At 37.6% G+C, this 24,704-nt stretch overlaps 1 protein-coding gene across 1 annotated transcript; it reads left to right on the forward strand.

The window, feature by feature from the left end:
* Window positions 1-3,461: 3,461 nt before the first annotated feature.
* On the forward strand, window positions 3,462-21,413 carry LOC129762274 (uncharacterized). Its single transcript, XM_055760388.1, has 2 exons — window positions 3,462-4,105; window positions 19,701-21,413. Exons 1-2 carry the CDS (start codon window positions 3,673-3,675, stop codon window positions 20,021-20,023), a joined length of 756 nt encoding a protein of 251 aa, XP_055616363.1. The 5' UTR covers window positions 3,462-3,672; the 3' UTR covers window positions 20,024-21,413.
* Window positions 21,414-24,704: the final 3,291 nt, after the last annotated feature.

A 24,704-nucleotide genomic window follows, 5' to 3' on the forward strand; every position in this document is an offset into this window, starting at 1 on the left:
GGAATTTTCATTGAAGATGCCGAAGCCAGTGGACCCGTTTATGTATGAACCGTCAGTAAAGAACATTTTATCCAACTTCCCCATATTTTTCCGAAAATATTGACGGAATAACATTGGAGCGTAGGTGATCTGGGATTCCATGGATTTTTTGTCGCATGGACAGATCAAAAATGACAGAGGAATTGCAGAAGTAAGGGAAGCAAAATTGGTTGGAGATGCCTGGTGAAGGGTTCACGTCGTGGGTAAGGTACTCATGGTATAAAGACATAAAACTTGACTGAGGAGTCAGTTGTAGTAGATTTTCGAAGTTATCAATCACCAATGGATTCATGATCTTGCAACGGATGAGAAATCTGTAGGATAATTCTGTGAACCGAAGAGTAAGCGGGGGTACTCCTGCCAAAACTTCGAGACTCATCGTATGTGTCGAATGCAAACACCCCATGGCTATACGCAAACAACGATATTGTATCCTCTCCAGCTTGAGAATATGAATCCTGGCAGCTGATCGGAAGCAAAAACTGCCATATTCTAACACTGACAATATCGTTGTTTTGTACAACTGAATGAGGTCTCCTGGATGGGCACCCCACCATGTTCCGGTTATTGTTTGGAGAAAATTGATTCTTTGCTGGCTATCTGTTTCAAATACGCAATATGTCTCCCCCAGGTACATTTAGAATCAAAATATACACCCAGGTATTTGAAAAACATAGAGTGTTGGATCGTTTTGCCGGATAGGTAAAGCTGGAATTGGGCGGGTTCGTGCTTCCTAGAAAAAACGACCATTTCAGTTTTCTCCGTAGAGAATTCGATACCCAGCTTGAGGGCCCACGTGAACAGATTGTTCATGGTATCTTGCAACGACTTTTGCAGAGCGACGGGATTTGTACCCGTGATGGAAATAACTCCATCGTCTGCAAGTTGTCTCAGCGTGCAGTCTCTAGTTAGACAATCATCCATATCATTGACGTAAAAACTGTACAAGAGGGGGCTTAGGCAGGAGCCTTGCGGTAGGCCCATCAAACAGTAACGAGAAGATTTAGAGTTGCCATGAGAGAAATTCATGTGCTTTTCTGACAGTAAATTGTACAGGAAATTATTGAGAATTGGTGAAAGTCCACGATTATGAAGCTTCTCTGAGAGAATTTCCATGGAAACTGAATCAAATGCCCCTTTGATATCGAGGAAAACGGAAGCCATTTGTTCTTTGCGAGCAAATGCGATTTGGATTTCAGAAGATAGCAGCGCGAGACAATCATTCGTCCCTTTGCCTCGGCGGAAGCCAAACTGCGTATTTGACAGCAAATTGTTCATTTCGACCAACTTGTCCAAACGAAGTAGAATCATTTTCTCTAACAATTTGCGAATACAGGATAACATTGCAATCGGCCTATACGAGTTGTGATCGCAAGCCGGCTTGTTGGATTTTCGTATGGCTATCACTCTCACTTATCTCCAGTCATGCGGGACAATATTCAGCTCCAGAAACTTATTGAACAAGTTCAGCAAACGCTGTTTTGCCAAGTCGGGAAGATACGGAATGTAATTTCTCGCATTCCAAGATCTTCACCGACTTGAAGCGACCTTCTCTTGCATTATGCAAGTTAAGACCGGAGGGGTCAATTCGGATTTTTAAAAAAAACTGAAGTGTTTCCTTTGACGGTCGAAACAGAAGTAAAGTTCTTTATTCTCTCTTAATTCTAGGTTTACATAAATTGCTTATGCTAGCATTCGCGCGCCTATCGCGGGTCTGATTCCTTGAAATATAAACAAAAACAATCACGCGCTGTTGACGGGCTGGTTTCCTGGAAATCGAACGCTGTGTTTGGATATCGTTATACCGCATGATTCGTTTGGTGTGGCAAATGATGATTCGGATGTTAACTTGCATTCATCCGTGAGACCTGGTTCAGTGATCACTCCGTCGATCTCAACTTCTCGACAGGGAATATAGGCACGGTAGTAATTTTCAAAGTCTTCAGTTCTAACAATTTAATTTTCTTGGGCAAGTATAACGACAACTACACGCAGTTTGTCTCGATTTACCTTACTAATCTCGATATAGACTATGTTATTTTTTCATCTTAGATCGAACGTGAGGAAGCAGGACTTCAGGTTAAAATAAATATGACTGAGAGAGATAGCTAGAACATTATTAACAAGCCATGAATAGTATTGGAGTTTATTTTTAAAAATCTGTAAAATCTGTATGAAATACGAAAACAGTAACTACAGGTTCTTGATTCTAAAAAGTCTGGAAAATCTGTAGAAATACAGATTTTTCTATACGTATGGTAATTTTGGATTGGCAATGAGATTTCCTGCATCAAAACAGTTAGTTCGGTCCTTAAAAAATTTTCACTTTATATCCTTTATAGCTGTGCCATGTGTCAAATTGTATTATTTTTCCATCCAAATACAATATCGTTGTGCTATAAAACTATCGATCTTATATTGTAATCTGTAGCTTTTATCTAGAACCTGAAAATTGCTATTCAAAACCCAGAACACCTTATTTCAATTAATTACAAGTGTGCCCATACTTACTGATACGGTTTATAGCGTATGCTATGAGCATGAGAATATACATAGGAACAATTCGCAACAAGTGATTTCTGGTTCCGTTTCATTGTTAAATCAACAATAACTAGATTATTAAAAATAATGAAAACTTTTTCTTCGCAATGTAGACGTTAAAGGAAGTAGGAAAATCAAATCTCGCCTAAAGTACCCAAATAATTTCACTTAAATAAAAGTAATTAATTTGAATTATAAAACACACATACACAGAGGAACGTACCTATGTTTTGCACTTTCGCTTCCGATCTTGATTCCAGCGAACGAACTTTATGCACGAAACAACTTGTGCTATGTAAATTTGCAATCTTTTCAATCAAAACATGAATAGTTCCCGCCCGTAACCTTCGCGCACTTCGGAGGGACGTATTTTGTCTTCCTGGCCTAGCCGACCCGTGAGTGATTCATCTTCACGCGCTTTCCTCCCTCCTATTGTCTTCCGGAGGTGAGATGCCTTCTGGCGTTTTTCCTGTACGACTTTAAGACCGTCACCATCAAGACTACGCATATGTGCCCACACCATCCCACTACCGTCTCATGCCGCGGAAAGCGAAAACCGCGAAAAGTCCTATGACAGACCACTGTTTGCCCTCTGGGGGTGGTAGGGGTAGATAGGAGCAGCAGAAAAAAAATTCGTGTGGCAAGTGCACTTGTCTCTCCGGGGTCGACTGCACGGTGAGAAAGAGACCGCGCAGTGGTCCAAAACTGTGGGGCTTATCGAGGCTCCATCGCGCACCGCTCTCGTGCTCTCTCGCTTGCGCTCTTCAGCGCGGGCGCGATTTGCGCGCGCAAAGTCATGGCCATGGTGGAAAATGAAAAACTAACGTGCGCCTCATATAAATATGACGTTGTTTTTTAAACTCAGCATCAGTGATCTTCCAGCTGTGATCCGGTGTGCTTCCCGAGAAGAAAAATCCTTGCCTGCTCCGCGAGAAAAGACAGGAACTGTTTGGCGTGTTGGGTGGTGTTGTGCAATTTGACTTGCTGTTGCTGGAGGGTTTCGTGGTTGTGTGACACCGACAGTTTGGCTGACAAAAAAGGACATTGTGGATTCAAGTCAAACGTCTTAAGAACTAACGAAAAACAAGAAAAATGCATTCAGTGTTACGATTTGTGTGTGCCACCGTGGTGTTGAGTACCGTCGTTTTGGGCTCCACCGAGGAGTACCAGAGTCCCGGATTACGTGCCATTTCGCGGGTGTACGACGAGTGCTCGAAGGCAGAGAATGGGTTCACACCGTGTCTCAAGAAACGAGCCCTCACCTTCATCGATCGGTTGAGTCGCGTGGACTCGCTATCACTGGGTGACATGAAGATTGTTCGCAACGAGCGGGCCGCACCCATCGAGAGCAAACCCCTGACGGATAACGAGCTCGAGCAGAGCCTGCCACGAGGACTGGAAGCACGGGACGAAGCACTGAACAACATGCTGTTGGATAAGATCGCCGGAGTGTTCAGCAGCCGAACGGTACAGATCAGCCTGCCCAAGTTGTCGAGCGATGAGCTAGGACGCGGATTGGAAGAAGGTACGTTCCCGCGGGATGTTGGTTTTTGGTAACTGTGAAGTGTCTGTCAGAGGCTGTCTGAAGTAATTTAGTTGGAGCCTTGTTAAAAGTGGTTTGAGTTCCCCAGTTAATGTTAAAAACAAGTTGGTCCATTGCTCAAAACAAAATGATGTGTGCACACGGTACACAGTGTTTTACATATTTCGAAACAGACATGTGAAAATCGTTGGCTATTGTATTCAGCATCTCTTATTTATCGCATCGATATGTGTTTCAGCACTCAATATTCTGTATATTTTCTGCTTTCAAATAATCAGCATGTTCGGTAATCTGATATTGTGCTCTTCAATCCAAAGTCCTCCAATTATTCATTTCAAAATACCGCTGTCGCTTCCAAACCTACTTCCTTCCGTTGTTGAACGGAACGGATGCCAACATTATTTTGTGTAGATTCGTGAACTTCCAGAATTTATGGATTCTAATTTATTGCAATACATCGAATAAAAAGTCATATTTCGCATAAATTATTAAACCGTAGAATACTTTGATGTAGAATGGCTTTCCATACGAACATTAGTTTTTAACAATGTGTACAAAATGCTCTGATACACAGATCTTTTGTTTCGTTTCGTTTCGTTTTCCACCTCTCTTTTGCGAAGAATAACGGGAAACAATGAAACTTTGTAGGATAAATTCAGCTACAATTTGATATAAACCCCAGGAAAGCAATGATTTTTGATTGACTTAGAAAAAAAAAATGAATTAAGCTAAAATTTTGCTATTTTTTATTAATGTCATTTTCACCTGTATTTTTTGAACACAGCTGAAATTCAAATGGACGAGTGATTCAAACTTTTAAAAAATCAATTTTAATTTTAATTGAATTTTTGAACCTCTGCTTGGAAAAATGAGCCAAGAACAGCTAAAATGTACCTAAAGCTGATCTTTAATTAAAGTTTTATTGAAATTTAACCAAAATGTAGTTTCACAAAAAAAATGCAGACCTGACAGTTTCATAGTTCTCTGACTTCTTTAATCTGTGCAGAATCTGCACCAAAGAATCCGCACCAAAAATATCGAAAATATATGTACCTTTTCCAGATAAATCTAAACGCGTGGCAACACTGGCCATACCTTTGAATTTTCGTGATAAAATAGAATCGTGAATAGAATCCGTAGCAGACATTGCTTCGACAGTTTATTATGTTCAGTTGGTGGCGAGTAATAAAATAAACAACACTAGTCCTGAGATTTCTTGCCGGAATAAAACTTGAAACATGTAATATTTATTATACATCAGCATGTTTATATATTTGTTTCGTTTTCTTATATTGACGTGAGACTATGTAAACCGGAATATACAGCCAATCGCAAAATTGAGTGTACAAATGCTACTTGACGATGCTTTTCATTTTTTTGGTATAAAATATTTTGAATACATTGATTCTTTTGATGTATATTGATTATTTACAGATTTAACTAGCTGTACGTGCAATAAAATTCCGCGAAAAGTATTTTGCTAATTGTTTATTCCTAAAGGCATCGCAAAATTGAGTGTTCACCTCTAATTTCTCAGAACAAATTAGTCTTGTAAGTAAGATCTTTGCGAATTAGCGTACTTTTTTTTCGTCAGTGATTGATGGCAACACTGGTTTTTTTTTATTGATGTTTGAAAAAGTTTTTATCAAAATGGCAAGTTAGAGGGAAAAATATATATTGTTACGCGTACAATGATAAAAAGAATGAATTGTTGTGGAAAGACATTGCAGGAAATAGCAGCTATACTCAGAAGAATCCACTATACAGAAAAAAAAACTTAAACAAGTGGAAATACGAAGGAATCATGGAAAATCTTCCGAGTAGAAGTCACAAACGAATCCTGTCTTCTGATGATGAACGAGTAATTGTGCGAACACTTCGAAAGAACCCTAAAACAAACAATCCTAAATTGACTACCGAAGCAGCCGGCACCATTGGAAGACTTATCAGCACAGACACTGTCCGGAGTGAAGCATACAGGAACAATCTGAGAGGTCGTATTGGCCGTGAAAAGTCTTTCATCTCAAAGGTGAATATGAAAAACGACTCCAGTTTGTTAAGGCATATGTAAACAGACCTAAGGAGTTCTGGAACAAGGTCCTTTATACGGATGAGATGAAAACCAACATCTTTGAATCGGATGGCGGACAGATGGTGTGAAGGAAACCAGGATCGATGCTCCAGATTCAGCATTTGATTCCCACAGTAAAACACGGCGGGGGCAGTCAGATGATGTATGGTACGATGACGGCTTCTGGAACTGGAACCATGGAGTTTATCGAATCGGCGATGGACAAAATGGCTTCATTGAACATCCTGAAACGTATCCTCTAGTATCCCGTGCAGAAATTGGGTCTCTTTCGTGATTACTACATTCGACAGGATAGTGACCCGAAGCAAACTGATCTCATTGTGCGGGAGTGCCTACTCTATAATTTCCCAATCAACTCAAAACACCTCCGCAATCACCGGATTTGAACACTATTGAGCATCTATGGTTGGGAATCAAGAAATGTCTGAAGAATAGAAATCCAGAGAACGAAGCAGAACTCGAAACGACGATTAAGGAGATCTGGGAGAGCATTCCGTTTACGATGACCAAAAATCTCGCCTCGGCGCTTGCAGACAGTGCTGGACTATCAAATACTAGGAGATTGATATTTGTCATCTGTTAACATTTCTGAACTGATCTCAATTTTCTTTTCAAGAGAAACTTGAACTGTACACTCAATTTTGCAACGTCTGAATTGAATATTTCTTGTTTGTTTTTTTTTTTGTTTAATATGAAGTAGAAATGTGATCATTTAATTTTTTTTTCTTATCACTACATGAGAGTGAAAAGGATAAATCTAACGATGTATATGAGTCGCTGTTAAATTATTTACTTTCTAACCCCGAAAAATTCTAAAAAAATAAATCAACACGGGTGTGAACTTATGCCTGGGTGAAACCGCTTTGCAAACACATGCAAGTAGGATGAATTTTTGTTCCCATCGGAGTATGCTCCCTAACACAGCCATCAAAACAAGGTGCCTCGGAAAATTGGCATTGCTAATACATGCAAGTTAGGGGGAACTTTTGTTCCCACCGAAATGTGTTCCGTAACACAGCCATCAAAACCAAGGTGCCTCACATTACATGGCATTTTTTCAAATTCTTTACTTACACAGCAAATATTTTTAATTCAATTGAATTCCAAAAATGTTTTATTCAATCAATTGTTTAATCCATACAAACAAATGATTACTAGCCAAATGGTAGTCCCACATCAATCTTGCGGTTATATCATAGATATAACCCACCCATTCTTTAGAGAATTTAATTTTCTTTTTCTTGTTCGTCTAGGAATGTGAAATCATGCATTCATGAATGCCGTATATCTGCTAATTGAAGTTAACTTTTGTCCGCAGTGTGTCTGCACTTTCAAAAAAAAGGAGCAGGTTTTGACCAATGTTCGATTCCAATCCAACAGTTATTTTCCGGAAAACGAAAAACCAAAATTACACCAAGGGCTTTCGTCAAAAAATATTTTCTATAGCTTGGCCGTTAATGGGTTAATGGTCTTTACGAAGCTTGTGAAATTCTTGTTAAAATACAGACAATTTTTGTGTATTCAAGCTGAAAACGGTGACGAGTTTAAATATAAGAATTTTATTACTACTTTTTGCAATGAGTACCAATTTTTCCTGAGTCAAGTTGATAATAAAATAAGTAAAAAAACCTTTTTAAGTTAAACGGTTTAATTGTGATTAAACATAATAATGTACTAAGAGCTAGAAAATAATTAGGCAAGTAGCAGTTAGCAGTTATCACACCTCTCCTTCATTAGTCTAGGGCATTTATAAGACTAAAATAAAATCGTGAGGCACGTTGGATTTCCATTATCCATAATTAGCGACTTCATCATATGTTCGACGATTTTATTTTAGTCTTACCAAATGCCCTAGACTAATGAAGGAGAGGTGTGATAACTGCTAACTGCTACTTGCCTAATTATTTTCTAGCTGCTAATCTAACTAGCTGCTAACTACTACTTGCCTAATTATTTTCTAGCTTTCAGTACATTATTATGTTTAATCACAATTAAACCGTTTAACTTAAAAAGTTTTTTTTTACTTATTTTATTTCCTAGTTTTTAGTACATTATCTGTTTCACAAGAATATTTCTCTACAATAAAACCATTGTACTGTATTCTATCAGTAAAAAAATTTCATTTCGTACCGATATTGAGTGGATTGCAAAAATACATAGTGTGTTCGTTTGATACACATATCTCAATCAACCTTTTTTTTTGAGATGATAAGGAATCAGCTATTTTGTAGCGGCGGCCAAATTGGATTTTTCAAGATAATCAGTTTTAAAATGACAGCAGAGATAAAGGTATTTTATAAATTCGGTCAGTTCCTATTGGTCAAATTTCTATTAATGTGGGACAGCCCTACAGACATACAAACATACATACGAACAGTTCAAGCTAAATAAAACCGTTTAATAAAGTAATTGGCTATTTGGCCTTTCATTTGATACCCATTTTACCGGGGTTTTGATATAATATGTAATCCGCCATTTTGTAAAGGCAGCCATCTTGGATTTGCTTTTTTCTTAAATAACCGTATTCTAATAGTCAAGCCCTTTCATTTGATACCCATATTGATGGGGTTTTGGAAAACTCATATTGATGAGGTTTTGAGATAATATGTGATCCGCCATTTTGTAGCGGGCGCCATCCTGGATTTTCAAGATCATGAAATACGCAGTTTTATAATGACTACAGAGATAAAGGTGTGTTCCAAATTGCAGATCAATAGGTCAACAGGAAGGGGGTCAAATTTCTATTAATGTGGGTCAGCGCTACAGACAAACATGTTACAAACATACAAAAATTCAAACATATAAACATACAAACATATAAACAGATTACAGGGCAAGCAAAATAAAACCGTTTAAAAATGGCTGATTTCATATCTTATATATAAAAATGGATTTCTGTTTATCCGTGTGTCTGTCTGATTCTTATGTACTCGGAAACTACTGAACCGATTGACATGAACATTGGTATATAGGGGTTTTTTGGGATCGGAGAACGTTCTTTTGATAGTTCGAGACCCCTCCCCCCTCTCTAAGAAGGGGCTACCACACAAATGAAACACAAATTTCTGCATTACTCGAAAACTAATCAAGCAAATGGAGCCAAATTTGGCATGTGAAGGTTTTAGGGAGCACGAAACGTTTCTATGGTGAATAGACACTCCTTCCCCTTCTCTAAGGGGGGGGGGGGGGGCTGCCATACAAATGAAGCATAAATTTATGCATAACTCAAGAGCTAATCAAGCAAAAGGAACCAAATTTGACACGTGGAGGTTCTAGGGGACAAGAAATTTTTGTGAAACGACACTCCTCCCCCCCTGTCTAAGGGGGGACCGCCATAGAAATGAAACATAAATTTCTGCATAACTCGAGAACTAAGCAAACAAAGGATAAGGGTATAACTCGAGGAAGTAATCGTCCGCTTTCAGATGGTATCATTTTATTATATTTTCTGTATCAAACATATATTCAATGTGAGGGAGAAACATATTATTTGCAAGTGATTGTGAAATCTTGAACGAGAATTGTGTCTGGAAATAATTTGATATTATAATGAGAAGTTCTGGTAGCAGTACTAGAAATTCATTGTGAAAGGAGTTTGTGAAATATTCCTTAGTAAGAAAACGTAAATGGTTGATAGTATCTATAACAAAAAATCATTTTGGGCGAGACGAAATTTGCAGGATCTGCTAGTTATCTATAAATAATGTTCATTGAGATATGTGTATCAAACGAATGGGCTTGACTTGGAGAACACATTATATTTTGAACAACATCAATCCTAAAAGGTCGCCGCCACTAAATCGTTGACTATTTTTTGTAATCCCGTTTTTATCGGTATCAAATGAAATGATTTGGCTAATAGAATACAGTACATCATGAAAACATTCCGAGAAAAAATTGTAAGAAATAAAAATTTTAGAAATATTGTTGAATGGTTTTACTGTAGAGAAATACACTAATGATACAGATGACGTACTGAAAACTGGAAAATAAAATAAGTAACAAAAACTTGAACATAATAATTGAACATAATAGTAATTCAGATAATGTACTAAAAGCTAAAAAATAATAAAGCAACTAGCAGTTAGCAGTTACACCCTTTCCTTCATTATTCGAGGACAGGGGTTTTCAGATTTGTTTTATGGCAGAGCACTTTTTATAGCAAAAGCATTTGACGGAGCACCTGAATTTTTTAGTCAATAAAACAAATATTATTTGCGTTGTGATTACCCAACAGAGAACAACTCTATTTCGGTTGCGTCCCAGTTACACTACATTTGAACCAGAGTAAAAAAGATAGATCTCTATATACCCAGTGAAATGAAATTAAAGAATGTTTTTCTCGAGGTCGGTTTGCAAGTGGGAGCATTTGCTATAAATTCGCGGAGCACAAATTTCCCGCGGAGCACCATTTGAAAACCCCTGTTCTAGGGTATTGAATAAATTCTAGACTAGACATTATTCTAGACTAAGCGAAGTTATAGCAAGTGCTCCCACTTGAAAACACGCCTTGAAAAAAACATTCCGTAATTTAATTTCACTGGGCATATAGTTATTTATCTTGTTAACTCCGAGTCAGATATCGTGCAACTGCGACGCGAAACCGAAATCGAGTTGTTTCTAGTTGGGTAATGTCATTGCAAATAAGATTTCTTTTATTGATTAAAAAATGCAGGTGCTTCGTCAAATATTTTTGCTATAAAAAGTGCTCTGCCATAAAAAAACTGAAAACCCCTGATTTGTGGAATAGAAAATAAAACAATTGCCCCACTTCTCCAGAATTTCAAAATCAAGAGCAATCGTCACACCCACGCGATGGAGCCACCCCAGACATCATTAACCTAGTCATTTAGAAACGTTTTGGGCACAACAAACTGATAAACATGCACATATCTATCACACCATACTTCATTTTGTCACCATGCTCTCTGCATATCCAAGGCGCGTAGAAGTATATCCTAAGGTGGGCCAACTTACTAGAACCACTCTTCAGCCATCTTGGAAGTCTACTGTGTTTTGTTTGTAAACAAAACACAATACGCTTGTGGCCAAGCTCGCTCGTGATCAGTCCGTCTCTTTCACGCTTCAAGGGAATAAATCCCCTTCTGCTTTCTTCCGTACTGTTTTCATATACCGCTCCCCTAACCAACTTAGTGACGAAACGGCCTCACCTAGTGCCATAGACCCGTCTTGTGCATATCGACAGACAGAATAGTTTTGCACCCTATATTTGATGCTACACGACGCTGACTTTCAATTACGTGTGCGGAAACAAATAGGGTCTTTGTCAGCAAGCGTAAACTAGGTAACTAGTTAATTAGTTACAAATAAGTTAAGTGAGATAACTGCATATATCTTCCCCGTTAGGTCCATCCAAAGGCGAGACGCTTCTTCTTTTACAGCTTCGAAGGACTCTAATCCTGTTTGTTTTGACACATGTTCTTAGATTGTGAGTTTCAACAATTCTACGCACTAACTGACATCTGAACAACTAAAGCCTAATGTATACGGTGCAGGTTAGTGTCATGCGTGGTTCGGCGTACGAGCTACTTCAAAAAAATTTTTTTTTTATTTCACTCACACTCGCATCCCACGAAAACGTCAAAAACAGCATTTGGCGTTCACATCAGGGATGCCAGATCAATTATCTGTCAAACTGCAAACTGCTTGAAAAAATAACTGGCATCTCAAGCAAACCCGTGCAGTAGATTCTAGTGTGAACGGACTAGGCGAATCAACCGATTTTCAAACGAGTTTACCGGGTCAGTAGCTGTTGACTGTCAAGATAGCTATTACCAAGTTATAAATGGACCTTTACTCCAGGGATGCCAAATGATTTTTCCAAATGTCACATGGTACGAAAAAATATCTTCAAATGTCTTCACAATCATATCGGAAGAAAATTAAAATGCATAACATATTTTTGAACAAAGTTTGATAGTTTCATTTTCATTAAACTTACTTTGAGGTTTTGAATTTTTTTTCAGTAAATGTGAACAGAGAATATATTGCGCATCTGCGAACTATATTTTATGAGTTTATAAATGATAATTGGCTTGATAAACCGTTGATTAATTAAATATAGTCCCAGTTCGTCCACAAAAACGGAGCTGTGATAACTCAATTTGTTCATTTCAACTTTGAAGTTTTGTTTGTAACTCAAACCATATACATAAAACTGAATAATGAAACGGTATGTAAGCAGAAAACTTTAGAATTGTGAAGTGATCGTTTGAAAGATTTAGGTTAATCTATTATATAGTATAGGCCCAAAATGATAAAAATACAATGTCACTATCATTTGAATTTTCGAAAGCAATTGAACTAAAGTCTCCTAGGGACAATATGTATCCAGACCGCTTGAAGTTGTCTAGAATTCGAAGTAAACGTCGCTTCGTTGTTGAATTCATTCTATATGGTTGTGACGTTTCTGCTTGGAAAAGTTGGAAAAAGCAAGTGAATGACCCTGAGACAAAATTGACCGCTGGTCACCAAAAACAAAAGTAAATAAGTGACACTGAGACAAAAGTCTTTCTTCTCTTGACGATATTTTCGGTCAATAGTTAGGATTTCATAGAAAAGGCATCTCTCAAAAATCCACGTACGCTGTCATACTGAAATGTCTTCACATATTTCACAATGTCTTCAAAATGTCTCCAAAAGATCAAATGTTTTCTCAGTTAGTCAAATGTCTTTAAAATGAAGACATGTCTTCAAACCTGACATCCCTGCTTTACTCGCACTCGCATCCCCCAGAACTTCAGAAACACCATTTAGCGCAACGTACTTAGACAGTAATGAGGTATGCTTTAAGAGTATTCGTATTAGCAAATAGCGTCAAAAATTGCCTTGATATGCATGTTTTTTTAATTTTTTGTTATGGATATATATTTCTTCCTAAGAATACTCATATTTAATGTAGAAATATGTGTTTTACACGATTTCATACATTTTTTTCTATATATTCACAATGGAGAATACGATTTAACAACGTTTTTCTACTGCATTCGGACACGGCTGACTTAAACCCCAGCATCGTTGACAGCGTCCAAAAATATATCTCCGTCATTAAAACATTGATGACACCGTTGCTTCCAATCTCCAAAAAGACCCCGAGATATCCAGACCTGGAAAAACAAAAAAGTATTGACATTCTTCAACCCCCCTGTACTCGCGCGCAGAATTGTAACTTGTATACTCACAGACTGTGCGTGTCTCTGTAAAGACGCGTCCACATTACGCCGAGCGGCCTTGGCCTTGGTAAAACCGACTAAATGTGGACGTACCGCCCGGGCTTGCCAACGTGCCGAAAGCCGACCGAACCCAACCCGAAACAAGTGGGTCCGGTTCGAGAAAGTCGAACCAAAACAAACCGAAGTAAATTAGCGTTGACGACATTGTGCTTTGTGTGTTCGTGACGGCTTCGTACATCCGATGAGGATTCGGCTTCGTGCACCCAATGTGGCGTCCACATTACATAACGAACCGAATATGCCGCCTGGTACAGGCCGATCGGCATCATTCGGCATAATGTGGACGCGTCTTAATATTACTATTGTGTATTTTTAGGCGTTATTGGTATTCATTTAAAAAAATATATATATTTATATATTTTGTATATATTTTAGTATATTTTTTCTTAACTTCATTCAGTTTTAATAGTCATTTAATTTAGCCATCTCATTGATTCTCGGTCTGTCAGACTGTACGCGCGAGTATAGGAGGGTTAAAGGACAACACAGACAATTCATAACGAAAAGAATACTATCCTATGTGGTTTTGTTTAAATTCCTTAATTTATTTTCCCAAATTTTATCAATAATATGTTGTTGTTCCGTACATATTTCACTATATCCTCAATTCGCACTTCCATATCACCACCAGTAGCGATAAACTTAAATCGTTAACGTAACTTTATGTTAATTGATTTCCGAAGAAGCACCTATTTGTTCGACATTTCTTCTTCTTCTTCTTTTTGGCTTTAAGAGGGTTTAAACTTTTCAGTTCATTCGCCTCTTTGTTCGACATTTTTGATGAGCAAAATTCACACGCTTTCTGAAATAAAGCATAGCAAAAGTTATGACTTTTTAGTTGGTTTTTTTTTCGAGCTCAATTTTGTGAGAAAAAAATAGCCGGAAAAACTGATAGGCAAACTACTGTATGCTGATCCATTGTTAAAGGATCGTATCCTATGTTTCAAACTAGCCAGGCAATCAGTAGAACCCAGGTTAGCGTGCGAGACACCGCCGCTTCCGACGGTGGGTCGGCGGTGGACTCGTATCGCGTCATCTCGTTGGCTTGGGCCGCCTCAATTCCATATTCTCGCTAAATGGGGACTTTGTCCCCATTACAATGACTTCAGAATAAATTTCGAAAAACGAAAACGAGAGAATAAGTTTATAATAAAAATGTGAGGCATTTATACACATGATGTTTTTCCCGCGCCACAATATTTCTAACCTACTAAAATTTTTCTGAACGGTTGTTTCTGTTGAAGTTCTTCACTGTGGCGATTTACCTATTCCGGTCACGAATAATAACAGACTATTGAAAATTATTGGAAAAACAAATGAAACTATCTTCATATCTATCTCCATCTTCATGGGATTAGTTTATGAACGAAATCGTTTATTTTGTTTTGCACGCTGACGTGACACATCCTTTTTTTTTTTGAGATAGCTTTCTTGAAAACTTGAAAACAAGAACATGTGCTATCCATGAGTGAAGAAAAGAGCAGACAATTCCATATGCCGTGTAAGGATATTTGAAATAGATACCTAGCATCCCTAATTCGCATCATCGAAGGTAGAATGTTGTGTGAACCGATTTTGAAGCTTATTTTTGTTCTGAACGTTACAAACAAGGCATCATTGTAGACATCAAATGTTTACCCACCAATCCTATACATGCTCGTTTTCTGAAACTGAAATTTCCTTACGGAGTAATTTTACTTTTGGGATACTGGATTCATTCTCCAGATCATTTATATTCCCATCGCAGAACCCTGGAAATTACTCTAACACAACGAATTTCATCCTTATGAAACTGATCAATTATTGTATTGTAAATACTTTCATGATCAGCAGCACCAAGCGATACTGCGGCGGTACTGTACCAATCAGTATTTTTTGACGAAAATCTGTACCCTGTACCGTACAGAATCTGTACCAAAATAAGGAAAAAAATTGTACCTTTCCAGATAAATATGTACGTGTGGCAACACTGCTCCCAACCAACCTGAATGAGTATGAACAATTCTAATGAATATGGGGGCTCTCTTGAGAACCGTAAAGAGTTAATAATCAGTGGAATTTCCCTGGCTAATGAAATCTCGATGAACATTCCAGGAGTAGTTTTGAACACAGCAGGGAAGTCAAACGTTTGTCACTGAAAATACTCAAAGTATGTGTGCAAGGAGGTTCAGCAAGTTTGATGAAGTGCTCTCGAAGTATTCTAAAGTTAATTTGGCGTGTATTGGAAAATTTGGCGTGTATTGAAAAAATGAAACTAAAACTTGATTTTTGATGCTAAAAATTACACCATTAATGGACGGTTTATTGTTTACCTACCGTGAATTCAAACCAACGAACTTAGACGGTTATCAGGTATGCAGTTTGTGGGGAATTCTAAACAAAATTTTCTTTCACTTTGTGTCCGAAATCAATTTGAAAAAAGGATACAGAAAAACGGGTTTATATCAACAAAACTCACAAATTTGTCAGTGCTTCTGAACACACACTGCACCCTGTTTCATATGAGTGAGTAATTTTCGTGTATGATACAAAAAAAATCTAACTCACATGTAGTATATGTCAAACCACGTTCAACTCGAACATCGATACATGCATACGTGCTACATGAGAGAGAGAAATGAATTCATTTTGGAAGGAGTCACTTCAATATGCAATGAAGTCCATTTTACGGGGAAAATGCTTTGAGATAGTCGAGTCGTAGAGTAAAACGGCAACTAAACGCCTGGATGACTGTTGGGTAATGTTGAGGGAGAAATTGCTGGAAGAAACCAAAACTCATCTGCAATTGAATACGAAGGTGAATTTTTTCATAGTCCCTTGACTATCCTCAGTTGAATTTGACTTTGCCGAACCCTAATAAGGATATCTACAGCAAAGTATAATAGGTGTAATATCAGCATGTCAGCAACTCCAGTTATCTCGCATATGAAGAAATGCTCAATACTCTGAACAAATGTTCAAAATCATGAATATACGAGCTAAATAAAAGAAAAGGGCAGTGCTGGGACTCAAAGTTCAAAATTTTGAAATACTACAAAAATTTAAATGCTCGATGTAAATTTTATTTGACGATATGTTTAGGTAAACCATAGCAAGATGCACTTTGAGTTTTTTCTTCTTCATATTAGGCTGTCAAAAAAGTCCTGCGGTATTTTTTTGAATTTTCATTTGTTCATAAAATTAGTTACAATCATCTGTTTTAAGTCAAATATGCGCCGTTTTGTTCGACGACTTGTTTCCAACGAGATGCCAACTTCATAATACCCCTGTTATAGAAGCTCGCTTCCTTATTGGCAAAAAACTCGGATAGCCAATTTTCACAGGCCTCTTTTGTGGCTAACTTCTGACTTCCTAGCTCGTTCGCCATGGACAAAAACAGGTGGTAGTCACTTGGTGCAAGGTCCGGACTATACGGCGGATGCAAAAGAATCCCCATCCGAGCTCCCGGAGCTTCTGGAGCGTCACCAAAGAAGTGTGTGGCCTGGCGTTGTCCTGATGGAAGACAATACGGCCTCTGTTTATCAAAGATGGCCTCTTCTTCATGAGTGCTACCTTCAAGCGGTCCAGTTGTTGGCAGTACAGGTCCGAATTGAGCGTTTGGCCATAGGGAAGCAGCTCATAATAGATTATTCCTTGACAATCCCACCAAACACACAGCAGAACCTTCCTGGCCGTTAATGAGGGCTTGGCCACCGTCTGAGCCGCTTCAGCGGGCTTCGACCACGACCGTTTGCGCTTCACGTTGTCGTAAGTGACCCACTTTTCATCGCCAGTCACCATCCGCTTCAGAAACGGGTCGATTTTGTTGCGATTCAGCAGCGATTCACATGCGTTGATACGGTCAAAGATGTTTTTTTGCGTCAACATGTGTGGCACCCATACATCGAGCTTCTTTGTGAATCCAAGCTTCTTCAAATGGTTAATAACGGTTTGATGACTTATCCCCAGCTCTTGGCCGATGCTACGGCTGCTACTATGCCGGTCTTTCTCGGCTAATTCAGCGATTTTGTCGCAATTTTCGACGACAGGCCTTCCGGAGCGTGGCGCATCTTCGACGACCTCTACACCAGAACGAAAACGTTGAAACCATCGTTGTGCGGTGGAAATGGAAACTGTATCGGGTCCATAAACTGCACAAATTTTATTGGCAGCTTGAGATGCATTTTTGCCTTTGTCATAGTAGTACTGTAAAATATGTCGGATTTTCTCTTTATTTTGCTCCATATTTGCGACACTATAACTCACGAACGACTTAACCAAACAAAACACTGTCAAGGACTATATTATAGCAAAAATACCTTTCCAACAAGCTATAGTATGACTCGATACAATGAATACAACTAGAACTACGCGCTTACAACGACACCTCGCGGAAATACCGCAGGACTTTTTTGACAGCCTAATATTTTAACTTTCAAAAAAACGACCGCTTGCTTGTTAAAAAACGTTTCCCTGTAACAGTGCCCTTCTTCCAAATGTTGGGAGACTTGTTGGTAGTTGTATTGATTATTCATATAATTTTCGTTCAGAATTAGAAAAAAACAGAAGAATGAGTTTTAATTTTTAAAATATATATACCTTTTTTTGTATTTTTAATGAAAGAATCAATTTTTGTCTATATTTCATTTTCTGACTAAAATTTTGTAGGTCTTAAAGTTTTTGTGATATTTTTTACCAAGAAAAGTTACAAAAGCTTGAAATTAAAAAAAAATTAAACTAAAAAATCATAAGAACTACAGAATTTTGGTCAGACAATGAAATTTGTGAAATTGTCCAATTTTTTTATAAAAAATAACAAACAAATTTTCAAAAAAATTACATTAAAAATATTTTTTTTTGATTCAAAACTAAAATTATATGAATGGTTCATACAACTCCCATACATTGGAAGAAGAAAACTGTTACTTTTGGCAATTTTTTTGGAGTTTTTTTCCAATATTTTGTTCTCTTTTGTTGTTGTATTTCTTTATTAAAATTTCAACAATTTCCTACATTTCATTCATTGACCAAAATTTAGTAGTATTTTTGTAAAAAAATAAGAAAAAATGATGTTCCTTATCAAAAAGTACTTTTAAAATCTTTTAAACCACCTTTAAGTGTCACCATCTTCCAAGTTATCTCCTCTCCTTTGATTCTGATAAGTGCTTACCTGAATAATGCTTAATGAGTATTGGCTTACCTTGTCCGTCACGAAAAACATGTGAGAACGAACAAGGATGAATCAGATAAATGAATCAGATCTTTTGAACCGTTTTTTCGCTCTTTCGTTCAGCGGTATCAATAACGACATTGAATAATAGCTGGAACTCAGCAAACATAGGAAGCTCCATAACTATTCAAGTCCTGGCCATGACATGTATTCATGGACACAAACAACAACAAAAAAGTTGATGGGTCAGAGCCTAGGGGCACGGACGGGATCTTGACATAGGACAGTTTGCCTATGGATTGACATAGGACAAATTAATGCCTATTATCGGTATATGGAGAATAATTCATTTAACTCACATTATGAGCTAACGCCCGAATTTGGGCAAAAATATTGCTCGTTGCGTCGGGGAAGAAGCGAGTGGATAGTGCATTCGAAAGAAAACATTCCCAAAAATTGTTAACTTTTTTTACTATATTCACTGTTCATGTTTCAAGCACAAAAATATCGCGATAAATTTCCTGTCTAATAATATATAACACAAGATATGTCGCCAAAACCATTTTGAGTAGTAAGCGTTTAACTCTTAAAAATCGTTACATTTTTCGTAGATTGACCCCCCCTATATAGAAATCAAAGACATAGTCATAGACATAGTATATCAAACACATAGTATATCAAAAAAATTGAATCTGCTTTCCCACTAGAAGATTATTTCTTTATCCGAGTCATGAATTGTTTTGAAATCGAAGCCGTAGTCCTACGTCAAAGTGTGCGATAAATTTACTTAATTGCCCGCAATCAATAACAATCTAGATGTCTCACGAGAGGGGACATCAGAGGTATATGCTAGAATTATGATGAAAGTACAAAGTACAAAGGGATAATTTTTCGAAGGCAATAACCCAGACTCATGTTATTTGCTAAAAACGGTATACAGCTGTGGTATTTGAGCAAAAAAAAAAAGAAACCGAAAGTGTATTCCCGAACAACGCAACCTCAAATCACTAGTTCATAGTAACAAACCTATCAATCAATATACATTTGTCCTAATTTCATTTTCTATCCTCTCTCTCCCCACAGGTCGCGGTAAAATGAAGAAAATGATGAGCATGATGATTATGGGCTTCATGATGAAGATGGCTGCCATGGTGCCGGTTGCGATCGCCGGACTCTATATTCTCGCCGGCAAAGCACTGATCGTGTCGAAGATCGCTCTCCTCCTGGCCGGTATCATCGGGCTGAAGAAGCTAGTCGCCAGCAAACAGTCCGGAGGAGGTGGTGGCGGCTGGTCCAGCGGTGGCTCCGGACACGGTGGTGGCTGGGACAGGCGATCGGCTGATCTGGCTGCAGCAAACATGGCGCAGAACATGGCCTACAATTCGTACGCCAAAAACCAGGCGTGAAAGGCAACAACAACGCATGAAGACACCGACACCCTCCGTGCCGACCCGAGGTTCCCTAGATAAGTTATTTGTTAAAATAGGAACTAGGAAAACCGAAAGTCGGTCGAAATACTCTCATCCTTCGCGAGTTTTGACTGTGGGAAGAAATCTGAACACAAGGCAAACCTGAAGATGATTGAAACATAGTATTTATTTATTTATTTAAATTATTAGAACACAACGGAAAAGTAGCAGAAGTCATCCTAAACGCATTTCTCACAGTATTTCGTATGAATCAATACAATAGACTCTTTCCATTATTACTCTAATGGGTTCTTTCAACTTTCTACTAGTCTTACAATTTCCACATTTTCTAATCAACTTTCAACCATTCTTCAAACCTTTCACATTTCCACATTCGTGTGGTTGCTATTTTCTACACTCTGAGAAGCTAATCTACATACAATCACTTTTCTCATTGCCCCAGTTCATACTTTCTCTCAACTAATCACTATAATGTCATCCACGTTGCTCGATTCTGTATCTTGGGAAACCAATTATTTTTTCGAGGACTTTCACTCATCTGTCATTCTATCTTTAACAGCTGTAAACTATCTGACTATCACTGATTTTCGTCTTTATTCAAACATTTTCAATTATTTTCAAACCGTTCGAACATAATGTCTTACATTTTCCCCACTCTCATCAACATTCTCGTTATCTGGAACTCAATTAATTAACCTATTTTCACTTTCCAACGCAATGCTCACTTCGTATAACCTTTTTCTTTACGATGTTATTTTCCGTTTGTCTTCTGTTCTGTTTTATCTGTTTTTCCCAGAAGGCAAACAAACCCTTACGATGCCACTGCTCTGTGATACACTTGTTTCTGTTTTTGTTTCTTTCCTCCATTTTCAATACATCAAAACCAACAAAAGTGTGTTGGAAGACACGACTATTACCGTTGAAGAACTGTCTTCAGCTATAAATTGTGTGTTAATGTGTCGAAAAAAAACTATCACTTTCGACTCGTGTAATCTGTTCTCATAGGACTCCTTGCGTCTGTCGTTAACTTGTGTCTTAGTCAAACTGTTATCTTAATCTTAGTTCTCATACTGTATAGTAACCATGTAAACTGTATTCACTGTGTACTCTAAAAAAACTCTGCCAAAACTGTTGCCCACTCGACTATGTTTGTTAGATATGTTAAATTAACGAACGTAACCATTGTTGGAGACTAGGTATAATTCGAACCTTGTAAAAGTTGCGCAAACTTAGGGAATCGGATATATATTTGTTTTGTTGATAATGTGTAGGATTTTAGTTTTAATATTTGACATTATTAATAAACAGACTAACGGAATGAAACGTGTGAAATAAACTTTTAATAAAAGTAGCCTTCCTCTTGAGAGGTGGGGGTAATTCGAAAATAATCCCAATCCAATTTTGACTGCTTTTCTAACCATCCGAAAGCCAATAGCCGCGGGATGGCCATAAATGGCCACTTTGCGAAACACGAATTGAACCGTGTTTTTTTTGCCAGCCGCAGAAGAGAGATTAAATTATGGATGCGGGAAAGATTAAAATGAAACCATATTGAAAACGTTTAATTCGCAGTTCGTGCGCGGTGGCAGATTGAGGTTAGCGATTGATTGAGTTGATGAGCGCATCTTTACATCTAGTGTTAGGTAGCATCAGTGCTACGGTGTGAAGCATTCGTTTAGCCGTAAGATATTTGCCGAAGTTTTTTGACGTAGAACTACGTCTTTCATTAAGGGTGCCAAATCAGAGAACAGGCCACGTTTTTATGAAATAAAGTTAACGTTAATAACCATTTTTGCCACGAACGGATCTCGGCGATTTACATACCAAATGAATCGAAAATTCCATAAGATTTGTTTGATATGCTATACATTACGATTCACTGGTGTGTAAATAATTAAAATTCATGAAAATAATAAGCGTTTCCATTTCCCCATGTTCCCCATTGATCTGTCCATTTGTGTGCTTTCCCGAACAGAGCTGTCAATAACGGGCAACTCATCGACGAGCAACGAAGGGGAAATCGTAAGATTCAAAGTTTCCGTGAACAAACTTGCAAACTTAGAGCAAACTTAGAGGCGAATGATCTGCGAAGTTTAAAGCCTCTTAAAAACAAAGAATTGAATTGAATTGAGGCAAACTTTCAGTCTCATTCTGTTTTCAAGGCAATCGCTAGTTCTTGCTTGTTTTGCGTCATCACATGTTTTCGTTTCGCGCTCACGCGCTGATGTCTCTGGCATTGCAATCACTGAATCATCAAGCTAGGCTATCGTCTGTTGAGAAAATCGCAAAACGGAGATAAGTGTGTGTATATTTAGTTGCTTCAAGCCATCGATATATGGATATTTGTGTGCGTACGTACGTGCTTCATAACCCGTACGTAAAAATAGTGCATCTTCGCCCCGTTTGTATCTGCTCCCGTGTGCATTGGCCCTGTTACGAAAAATTATTTGGGGAATACCAAACATCTTGAATGTTGTGCTGGAATGTTAAAAGTTATTTGGGTTTGCGTGCCAGTCGCAAAGCTGCCTCCAATTAGGATTGCATATGCGCTAATCTTGCTCATAATGAAGTAATGCTACTCTTTTCGAGGTTGTTGAGATTAACAGAAAGAATTTATTCCGTTTATTTAGTCACCAAGAAAGTAAATTTCGTTCTGCAATGTTGTATGTGTGTTGTATGTTGTATTCTCCACTAAGGATGACAGCTGCGCTTATCTTGAGCATGAGAAAGAAAATAATACAACTTTTTTCGAGATCAGTAATATTAACAGAAGCGTTTCTTTTGAGAATGATGCAAAATGATGAGCAGTGTTTATAGTCTTAGTAGCTTCAAGCCAACAATGTAAGGCTCTGTATGCATGCTATGGCGAACGCTTGTTTGGCGCTTGGTTTACGTTGTAAGAACAATGCCTAAAGGTGCGACTCCACTAAGGCAATATTAAATTGCATGTAGCATGATGGCATGACATTCTAAAAAAACAGTTATTTCTAAAATTTCACAGTATTATAAAATAGTATCCGAAGTTTATATAAAATAACAGCGTAGTTCTACATCAACAATGCGGTCGTATCTTGGACACAACCTCCTATAATTTTTGGATATAAATACACTGAAACTTTATAACGTTCATTCGTTTTTTGCTCACAACAATACACCTCAGTAACAATAAAAAGGTACGCAGAGACATGTTTTATCAATAAATTCGATCACTTTTTCACGATAGAGGCGAATGAACTTTCCTCTATAATTTAATACAAGAACAACAACTTTTCAGGCTTAGTCACATAGATTTCAAGAAGCCCTATTGCCGTTCTGCGCATAGTTGTCCCATGTTACTTTTTGACAATTTTCACTTTTCTTCATAAAACGATGTTTGTATGCTTAGCCTTTCGAAAAAACACAAAAAAAAGTTATAATTTTTCCCGGCTTTAAAAAAACAACAGCAAGCTCAATTGTCCCATGTTGTTATTCTATTCAAAACTGCCAAATTTTTTTTTGTAGATACATCGGTGCTGTTATACAAATGAAGCATAAATTTCTGCATAACTCAAGAACTAATCAAGCAAATAGAGCCAAATTCAGCATATGAGGGTTTTATGAAGCAAGAAACGTTTCTGTGGATATAAGACACTCCTCCCTCCTCTCTAAGTGTAATAAGAATGAAACACAAATTGCTGCATAACTCAAGAACTAATCCGCATTACTCGAGAATCGAATTTTATATACGAGAAATTTTTCTACGATGGTATGACACACCTCCCTCCTCTGGAATGGAGAGGTGGTCCCTCGAAAGTAATAAACATAGTTCAACCAAACATGACAATTTAAAATTTTCGGAAAACTATGAAGGAAAATGGGAAGCTTCAGAAAATTCAATTCGCATATGTTCTACAATTACATATTGACAAGCGTTTTTAGTCCGTTTGATGTTTGCGCTAACGAAAATGATCTTCGTTCGAAAATGGAAATGGAATTTAATGTAATAAAACGCACTCCTATGTCGTCTTCTACCTATATAAATAAAAATTGATCGCCGAACATGTTGATAAAAGCAAAACTCGAGAGAGGAATTGTCCGATTTAGGGCTGTCTTTATTCTACCATATTTTTTGTATCAAATTCCATGTAACGGAGAAACATGTTATTTGCAAGTGGAAAATCTTGCACGAGAATTGTGTCTGAAAATAATCTTATATTATAATGACGAGTTTTGGTAGAAGTACTAGGAATTTTATAGTAAAAGGTAAATTTAAAGGTAATTTTTTTCAATCTATGAACAATTCTGAAATGGACCCATGAACAGCGCTTAGTAAGAAAACGTGGATGTGATAACGAAAAATGAATTTTGGGCGGGGTGAAGTTTACCAGGTCAGCTAGTATCAAATAAATCGATTCAAGTACAAGAATTTTATGTCACGCTTTCAGCATGGCTAATGTACTAATTTCTGCTTGGGAAGAACGAACTAATTCTCGAACAAATAAAAAAAAATTAACAGAACGCGTGTACACCTCGTTAGCGAATGCCTAACAATAACGAAATTTATGTTCTGCAATGTATTGCAGATCACTCCTTTCTTCATAGAACAATGTTTTTATGCATAATCTTCCGGAAAAAAAACACAAAAAAAATGTTGTTTCAAAAAACAACCAGCAAGTTC

Source organism: Toxorhynchites rutilus, chromosome 1, assembly GCF_029784135.1.
Source record: "Toxorhynchites rutilus septentrionalis strain SRP chromosome 1, ASM2978413v1, whole genome shotgun sequence".
NCBI classification, from domain to species: domain Eukaryota; kingdom Metazoa; phylum Arthropoda; class Insecta; order Diptera; family Culicidae; genus Toxorhynchites; species Toxorhynchites rutilus.